Source organism: Manihot esculenta, chromosome 10 (assembly GCF_001659605.2).
Source record: "Manihot esculenta cultivar AM560-2 chromosome 10, M.esculenta_v8, whole genome shotgun sequence".
In the NCBI taxonomy this organism is placed as follows: Eukaryota; Viridiplantae; Streptophyta; class Magnoliopsida; order Malpighiales; family Euphorbiaceae; genus Manihot; species Manihot esculenta.
Window position 1 is genome coordinate 12574282 of NC_035170.2, and position 10524 is coordinate 12584805.

Genomic DNA, 10524 nt, shown 5'->3' on the forward strand with positions numbered 1-10524 from the left:
CATTTAATAAAGAAGTCTAAAAATTATGTTCAAATACAGCTCATTTAAAAATTGAATCGAGTCCGATCGAATTTTTATTGAATCGAGTCTCGGATAATTCACCAATAGTTTGATTCATTCATTTACAGTCCTATCAGGTTACCTATATATTGTCATTTTTTCTATATTAAGAGGATAAAATTTTTTTATTATTTTTTTATTTTTATTTAAATTGAAAATTAAAAAATATATATATATATATTTGAAGAGAGATAAAGTAAAAGAATAAATATCACTCTATAAAAAGTAAAAGAATAATAATTATATTATTATAAAATTGACATCATACCATTAATTTTTTTAATGTCTTTTATTATTTGTACATGAAGTACAAAAATTTCAAATAGGAAGTACATTTTTTTTATTTTCCCTTTAAATATCTGAAACAGTAATTAGTGAAAAAATATTTTTTTTCTCACTTTTTAAAAAATTTGAATTAATCTTATGTTGATTTTTATTTAAAATAAATTTTTTTTGAAATAGATTTATTTTATAAAATTTAATATTATTTTATTCACATTAAATTAATTTAATAAAAAATAAAACTATTTCCATAATTATTTACTCTATTTATAATGATAAAACTTTCAAACAATTGAACTCATTTAAATAAAAAATTATCAAATCAATTATTATAATATTTATTAATTTATTCTAATTTTTTTATTATTTTATATTTTTAAATATAATGTAAATTATAAATACAATATTTATACATTTAAATGCGAATATAAATTTCACCGTTCTGTATTGCATAAATACCAGAGACAAGGAGTGCTGTATCCCATCTAGAATATTGGACGGCAACGTTCGAGTCGTCGCGTCTCAAAAAGTATGAAAATTTTCAGCTGTGTCAGGAACGTGTTCCGAGTCAAAACGGTTCACACGTGCAAGCTGTACTGAACTTCCATTCACTGTTCAACCAGCTGTCCATTTCCGTCTATTTTCTTTCTTATAGAATATGTTACATATTCAACTAATTAAAAATCAAATTACATAATATATTATTAATTAGCTTCGTTTATTTATAAAAATTAAATCATTTCATTTTAAAAATTATTTTTTATTATTTAATTAGCATATTAAAATTATTAATGAAATTTTACATTTTTCAAAAAAAAACTTAAACTTTTATTGATTAAATTTTTTAGTAGTGAAATAATATTTTCAAACACTAAATGAAGCTTTAAAGTGGTAATTATAAATATATTATGTGTTATTTATTTTAATATTTTTTTTCTTTTTTCGTATTTCAGTTGGATATACATTGACCAGTTTGATAAGAGGGAGAAAAATCAAAAGTCAAAGGTCAAAAACAAAACAGTCAAATTGATTATTTTAAGTTTTAGGCATATAATGACAATGTAGGATTTGTGCAATGAAAAGAATTCTAAAATATTATATCAGGCGATAAAGTTCACGTGAAAATAATTAATAATTGATTTATCCTTCTCATTCAGTTGATAGTTAATCAGTTTTCAAATAGCTAATTTTGTTGTTCAGTAACTCTTAAAAAAAATAATTAATAATTGATATGTAATTAATCAGTTGCCTTTTCAATCAATTTTAAATTTAAATTTTTTTTCATTAATGAATAACTAATGAGACTTTATTTTATTTAGATCATATTTTTTTTAGTATTTATTAATCATCAAATTTTTATATTAATATAAATTTTAATATATATTAATAAACTATTATAATTATAAAATAAATATAAATATTATAAATGAACTTATATATATTAAAAAATAAAATGTATTTTATTACTATTTATTTTTAAATCTTAAATATATTATACAATAAATTTTTAATTTTATGTATTTATTACTTTAACATAAATTTATGAAATGTAATTAATAATTAACTATTAATTAGTAGTTATCAGTTATATCTAACGGAAACTATAAATATAAATATATCACAGAATTATGTTTAGAAGAATAACAAAACAAATAATTAGAATCTGTTTTGACATGTAAATTATTTTTAATGAAAATAATACTTTTAGTATTAAAAATAATTCATTAAATTCTGATAAATTACTAAAACATAAAAAATTAATAAAGCATGATATAAAACAAGTAACAATTTTTATTTTATTTTAATTCATATTTTAAATATGTCATAATATATGTAATATAATTTTAAAAATGCATCACAAATTTAAATTCTTATATTATGATAAAAAAAATCTCATTAAAAATGAGCGTTTTAGAATATTTTTGGTTTGTTTAAAAAAAAATATTTTTTATTTTTTAATACCGGATTAAAAAACGTAAATTAATAAAAAATTTTTAAAAATTGATTTTCTCTTTTAAAAAATTATTTTATTAACTTTGAAAAGGAAGTACCAAAAGAGAAATACGAAAAAAGACTTATTCATTTATAAGATAGGAAAAGCAATAGAAAAGAAGTTACATTTGAGAAGGATGCAAAGGAGAGCACCAAATTATCAAACTTCTTTAGAAAGGAGGAAGAGTTTGTGGGAAAAATTGGTAATGATTGGAGAAAGGGAAAGTTATTTTGTTGATATGATGGTTGGGTTCAATGCGGCTTGAGAAGCGAGAGAGCCAATTTAGTCATGCCACATGTTCAAGCAGTGGAAACCAACTGTAAACTTTTGAATATGAAGAATCAAAATCTTTTAGGGGAGACCTCTGATATGACTCGGTATTCACCTAAATTATATAACGTGTTGTTAACGTACAATTGAACCACGTTGTAGAATTCTTACGGCCATGGTACTCTGACACTCTGAATTAGTCATTCATGACGTGGAGACAAGATCGACGGTGTGAAAGGTGTCTGATTCAGTAAAATTTCGCCCCATAGAGTTGGATGAGAGCATCTTATTACCGTTGAAGGACGTTGTAAAATAAATCCACAGAATGCCTATAATTACGAAATCTCTTATTCACTAGCCGGTATTTATCAGATTCTCATAAAAATGATTAATTAACCCTATCTTATTACAATATAAAGACAAAATAGACGCAAAGTTTAAAGTACGCATTCGAATATTTAAGTCTACTAGTTCAAATTCTTTATTTACACTCGCCTATCTAGAAATATCACTTAAGTTTTAGAGAGATTGTCATTAGACACCAACCACCTCATTTTTTTCTTTTTATAGATTATCAGGTTATATATAGATCGTCATCGTTTTTTTTTATATTAGGACGATAAAATTTTTTCACTATTTTCTTTATTTTTATCTTAATTAAAAATTAAAAAAAATATATATTTGAAAGGAGATAAGTAAAAGAATAAATATCACTCTAGAAAAAGTAAAAGAATAATAATTATATTATTATAAAATTGACATCATACCCTTAATTTTTTTAATATCTTTTATTATTTGTACATGAAGTATAAAAATTTCAAATAGAATGTACATTTTTTTTTATTTTTCCTTTAAATATCTGCAACAGTAATTAATGAAAAAAATATTTTTTTTCTCTCTTTAAAAAATTTAAATTAATCTTATGTTGATTTTTATTTATTTATTTTATAAAATTCAATATTATTTTATTTACATTAAATTAATTTAATAAAAAATAAAGCTATTCCGATAATTATATAAGGATAAAACTCTCAAACAGTTGAACTCATTTAAATAAAAGATTATCAAATCAATCATTATAATACTTATTAATTTATTTTAAAATTTTTATTATTTATATTTTTAAATATAATATAAATTATAAATAAAATACTTATACACTTAAATGCGAATATAAATTTCACCGTACTGTATTGCATAAATGACAGACAAGGAGTGCTGTATCCTATCAAGAATACTGAAGGGCAACGTTCGGGTCGTCGCGTCTCAAAAAGTATGAAAATTTTCAGCTGTCTTAGGAACGTGTTCCGGTGTCAAAACGGTTCACACGTGCAAGCTGTACTGAACTTCCATTCACTGTTCAACCAGCCGTCCATGTCCGTCTATTTCCTTATAGAATACGTTACTTATTCAACTAATTAAAAATCAAATTACATAATATATTATTAATTAGCTTCGTTTATTTATAAAAATTATTTTTTAGTCCTTAAAATATAGCATAATTAATGAATTCGTCTTTCTATTTTTAGAACTCAACATTTTTATTTTTAAAATTTAATTCTATCAAATTACAGCTATCTCTGTAAAAAATATTTTAATAACAGAAAAAATGATCGAATATACTTTCTAAAACTTATTACTTTAGTTTTGAAATTTAATTTTTATAAATTTATAGGTCTTTTTTAAAAAATTGAAAAAAAAATATATTTTCGTATATGAAATATCATATAATTAATAAATTTATTCCTCTATTTTTTTAATTTAATATTTTAGTCCCTAAAATTTAATTTCATCAAAATTCAAGAAAGAAAATTTCAAACACATTGTGCATAAACAAATAAAAATTTCAATAAATCTAATATTTAAATTCAATGAAGATAATAAAAATTAAAATATATAAAATTTAAATGATTAAAAATAAAAAGTTAAAATTTAATAGAAATTATTTTATAATATCATTCATTATCAATTACTGTTCGCCATTTAAAAAATTAAAATATCTTTGACATTTTAAAAAGTTTACTAATTAATCTTTTTATTAATTTTAGTCGTTAAGTATTATACAAAAAAATATAAAATACTTAGTGTAACGATCCGAAATTGGACCGCTACCGGCGCTAGGATCCAGATCGACTTAAGACCACCGAGACCCGTAGCAAGCCTAACATACAATCTGTCATACCTGATAAATCCCATACATGATCATACATTTATATATAACTTTAAACTTTCCATTTACCAAACTCGACCTGTGCATGCACTGAAACTGAATACATCAAAATCCCACACTAGATCTCTCATCAAATGCTCTAGTTGGGTTAACATTACATACATCAAGTTTGGTTTATAACATTATAATAAAACATTACATAAGGATCATTTATCAAAAGGAATTAACCAAACACTCTAGGGTCAAGCACAATACTAAACCTTAATACAAAACTATACAATATCTTACAAGACATACATTTCATTGTCTTTCATGTCCACAACTAAACTATTATATACATGATACTTTTACTCTTGCTGACTTCCTGGTCTACCTCAAACCTGCAAACGGGTTAAGGGAAAGGGTGAGCTACTAGAGCTCAGTGAGCAGAACATATAAAACAGTTTATATAGATATGCCATCATGAAATGCGTCATATCACAAACAATTCACATCACGGATGGATTTGTCACCAATAACCCCCTATTTCCTCTTTATCATAACAAATTGCCAGGACGCGTAGCATGGGCAGCCCTGGACTTTCTTACATGGTGCCAGGACGCATGGCATGGGCAACCCTGGACTTTCTTACACTGTGTCAGGACGCGTGGCATGGGCAGCCCTGGACTTCCTTATCATACTGAGGGTTAATGGGTCATCCAAATTCCATCCACATCAACAATAATTAATGCAATGCATCATATTTGTGAATTCTAATGCAAAACAACCTAATACATATCATAGCATTCGTGATGCATGGATCATGCTAAAAAGGATTTCATTGCTTTGAAAAATAATAGAAGTTATGTTCTACTCACCTCTGGCAGATACTGAACTGACTCTGAAGCAGCTATCTCACTGCTGGGGTCCTCGATTCCTCGGGTCCAAACCTACACAGGTGGACTCAAATGAGGGACCAAACATAAACTAACATGACTCTAAACATCTCCCAAAAAACCCCATAAAATATCACAAAACATTCATAGAAAACATGTAAAGGAAGGCTGGACAGGGCACTTTCGGCGGCAGGTTCGGCAGCCGAAAGTCCCTCCAGAGCCGAAAGTCACCAACCTTCGGCGGCAGGTTCGGCGGCCGAAACTTCCCTCCAGAGCCGAAAGTCCAAACTTTCGGGGGCAAGTTTAGGCGGCCAAACTGCCTCCGCAGGCAGGTTCGGCGGCCGAACATGGCTTCGGCAGCCGAACCTGGGTTCTCCAGAAGGCAGAACCCAAGCCTCCAACATGCATCCAGCCACTCCAATCCTCTCAACTCAAACCAACTCATGCAAAAACATGCATAAATACATTCTTAAGCATTTAGGGGCTCAAAACTAGCCTATACCCCAACAACATTAACATTTAACATACATTTCATCATTTAACTCACATAAACCCTAACATTATCCATCTACTCTAAACATGCATTAAAACTCTCTAAAACCCCTCAAAACTTTCATAAAACATAAAAGAAAGGTAGGACCTCCACTTACCTCTTGAAAATCGAGAGGAGAGGCGATCCAAACTCGGAGATAGGAGAAATCGAGCTCCGAGGTCTCCAAGCTTCAAAACTTCGTTTTTAGCTCAAAATCTTCAAAACTAAGTTAAAACTTGTTAAAAACTTGAAGGATTTGAGGGAAACATCAAAACTAACCATGGAAGGGTATGGACTCACCTTTGCCCAAAAATGGGCGAAAATGGAGAGGAAAACTCGCTCATTTTCGGACATGGGGCCTTTTATAGGTGGCTGGCCAAACCACCTTCGGGGGCCAAAGGTACTCCCTAAACTTCACCATGTTCGGCGGCCGAACCTGACTTTCTTTCCATGGTGCTTTTCTTTCAAAAACTCAATTTCTTTCTTACTTAAAACCTTAAAAACATGTAAAAACATTTATAAAACATGATTTTACCCTTTTAGAGGATTCCGACATTCGAGATTCCGCCGGAAAGCATAAATTCCGATGCCGGGATCTAGCCGAATATTACACTTAGGGATTAATTAGTAAACTTTTTAATAATTTGAGGGACCGGCTAATAATTTTTTCTAAACTATAGCGACTAAATAGTAACATTTTTAGTGATAAAATTAATAAAAAATTTAATTAATAAACTTTTTAAAATGTCAAAAATATTTTAATATATTTTTTTAAAATTTAAAGACTAAATAGCGAGTTCTTTCATATTATTGGGACTAAATAATAATTTTTTATTTTATTATTGATAAAAATATTTTTAAAATTATATTTATTTTCTTTTTCTTTAATCATATAATCATTGATTTAATATAAAATTTTGACCGAGAAATTTAATATAACATTTTGACAGAAAAACTTTAAATTTTGACAGGATTAAATTTTAAAAATAAAAGTGTTAGGTTTTAAAAATAAAGAGATAAATTGATATATTTCAAAAATTAAAAAATAATTTTCTCTTTAAAAAAATATTTTTTATATTTAATTATCATATTAAAATTATTAATGAAATTCTACATTAAAAAAAAATAGCTTAACTTTTATTGATTAAATTTTTTAGTAGTGAAATAACATTTTCAGGCACTAAATGAAGCCTTAAAGTGGTAATTATAAATATATTATGTGTTATTTATTTTAATATTTTTTTTCTTTTTCCGATTTTCACTTAGATATAAATTGACCAGTTTGATAAGAGGGAGAAAAATCAAAAGTCAAAGGTCAAATACAAAACAGTCAAATTGATTATTTTAAGTTTTAGGCATATAATAACAATGTAGGATTTGTGCAATGAAAATAACAGGCGATGAAGCTTATGTGAATAACGACGAAACTAACTTCAGTTTTGTGGGATCTCTCTTGTCTTTTCCTTTTCTTTTTCTTTTATTAAAAAAATATTCTTATTCAAAATTTTTTATTAATATTTATTTCTTAAATCTTAGATATATTATACAATAAATTTTTAATTTTATGTGTATTTAATAATAAATAAATTATATAATATTTATTTTTATTTAAAATTAAAAATTCAAAATTAAAAGAATAGAATCTGAACGTTTTTAAATTTATTTAAATTTAAATATATTTATCGACTAAATTAAACCTATGAGTTTAATATTTATTTTTATTTAATATAAATTAAATAAACCATAAATATAAATATATCATAGAATTATGTTTAGAAGAATGAAGAAATAAATAATTAGAATTTCAATGTCAAAAAAAAATGTAAATTATTTTTAATGAAAATAATACTTTTAGTATTACAAATAATTCATTAAATTCTGATAAATTACTAAAACACAAAAAATTCATGAAACGTGATATAAAACAAGTAAAAATTTTTATTTTATTTTAATTCATATTTTAAATATGTCATAATATATGTAATGTCATTTTAAAGTGTGCATCACAAATTTAAATTCTTATATCATGAGAAAAAAAAATCTCATTAAAAATGAGCGTTTCAGAATATCAACGGTTTGTTTAAAAAAAATAGAAAAATATTTTTTATTTTTTAATATCAGATTAAAAAATGTAAATTAATAAATTTTTCTTAAAAATTGATTTTTTCTTTTAAAAAATTATTTTCTTAACTTTAAATTAAATTAAATAATATAAAGTAATTTATTTTTAGATATAATTATTTTTTATAAGTAATCAGAATATTATATATTTGGAAAAAAAACAAAACATTAAAATATATTTTTTAAAATAATATTTTATAATGTCTGAAACACTATAAAAATAAATTAATAAAAAATATTTTTCTAATTAAAAAAATAAATCATCCTCTTTTAAAAAAACAGCATGTTTTATATTTTGATAATATTATTGAAATTTATAAATATATTTTATTTTTTAAATTAAAATTAACAATAAAAAATAAATTATTTCTATTAAAAATATATTTCAAAATTTTTTTTATAAAATATATTTTTAAATATAAATTATTTTCCATAGAAAAATATAAAAATAAGAGGCTATTTTTTAAAAAAAAAAATTTCTTGTTTTATACTAAATTAAATTTGAATTAGTTGCGTAGCTTTCAGTGATGACGTTATCAGCAGTAAACACTACTGCCAGCAACTGCTTTCTGAAATAAGCCTAAACCAGCTTCATTTTGTCCCCACAATATCCTCACGTGCGCCTTTAAAGCCTTTCAAACCCGTGTCTAAAATGCGTCATCCAGCTGGCCGTCCATGTCACCACTTCCTTCTCCCGCGTATATAAGCCCCGCGTCCTTCAACTGCTCACACAATCCTCCATTTCCAGACATACTAAAAATTAATTCACTCTCTTTCGACTTCTCCAAAATCAACCATGCACAAGCGAGCAAAACTCACCGCTTCTCCGACCAACGACTTCTCTCCTCCGCCACTTGCTCCGCCTCGCCTTACCCAAGAACAAGAACTCTCCATCATGGTCGCTGCCCTCAAAAATGTCGTCTCCGGCGGAGCCACCAACACTGCTACATTAACGGATGTCTCTCAGGAGTTGTTTCGCCTTCAGTTCTCCACTACTGCTGCTACTTCATCACAGTTCGCCACCAGTTCTTCCGCTACTACTGTTACGGATGGGTTTTGCAGTCCATTACTGCCGCCATCGGATCTTGACACGTGTAATGTTTGTAAGATCAAAGGATGCTTAGGATGCAACTTTTTCCCGCCAAATCAAGAGGAAAAGAAAGGGAAACGAAAACGAGTGAAGAAAAATTACAGAGGAGTAAGGCAGAGGCCGTGGGGCAAATGGGCTGCGGAAATCAGGGACCCACGGCGAGCGACGCGGGTTTGGCTAGGGACTTTCAACACGGCGGAGGAAGCTGCCAGAGCTTACGATAAGGCGGCGATAGATTTCCGAGGGCCGAGAGCGAAGCTCAATTTTCCATTTCCTGATAACATTGGTAATACTAGCAACTTGGAAGATCAAAAAAGCACCGATCAAGAGCAAGAGCAGAAAGAAAATGGGAAAACGAAGGAATTTGAAGCGGAAAGAGAATTGGGAAAGGAATTCTGGGAAAAGATTGGTGAAGATGAAATTCAACAATGGATGACGATGATGGATTTCGGTGGAAATTCTTCAGATTCTAGCGGTATTGCTACTTCTACATTGTAAAATTCAATTATATATATATTATTATCATTTGAGAATTCTTTCACTTTTTTTCGAGAGACTCATTAGTTAATAATTTTATAATGCAAGTTCTGTAATGCCAATAATTCTTTTTGATCAAATGTATACAAATTAGTTAACCAACGTCCAATTTAAGAAAATTCTTAGTGATTTTCTTAGAGGTAGTCGAGGGTGGGTGTTTGGTTAGAGGGAAAATTTAAAATAAAAAAGGTAGAGTGGGACTCACGCGGGCCACGTCAGGATTCGGATACCACCTGATGAAAAGGGCACAAACGCTTGTATGCGCTAAGCGTGTCCACAAGCGCTAGAACTTGTCGCTGCCACCTAACTAACACAGACTTCCCATTATATAAATCATATTAAAAAAAGAAAACTTATTTTTTAGTCCATAAAATATACCGTAATTAACGGAATCATCCTTTTATTTTTAAAATTCAAAACTTTCATCTTTGAGATTTAATGTCAAAATAAAAGGTCTTTCTGTAATAAATACTGTTAGTGACAGAAAAAATAATCGAACTATCCTTTCTAGAATATAGTACTTTAGTTTCTGAAATTTAATTTCTACAAATTTATAGATTTTTTTCTCAAAGAATTGAAAAAAAATATATATTT

General features: G+C 27.1%; 1 protein-coding gene across 1 annotated transcript; it reads left to right on the plus strand.

The window, feature by feature from the left end:
• Nucleotides 1-9042: 9042 nt before the first annotated feature.
• On the plus strand, nt 9043-9934 carry LOC110624639 (ethylene-responsive transcription factor ERF109). Its single transcript, XM_021769854.2, has one exon. It carries the CDS (start codon nt 9100-9102, stop codon nt 9889-9891), a length of 792 nt encoding a protein of 263 aa, XP_021625546.1. The 5' UTR covers nt 9043-9099; the 3' UTR covers nt 9892-9934.
• The last annotated feature ends 590 nt before the right edge of the window (nt 9935-10524 follow it).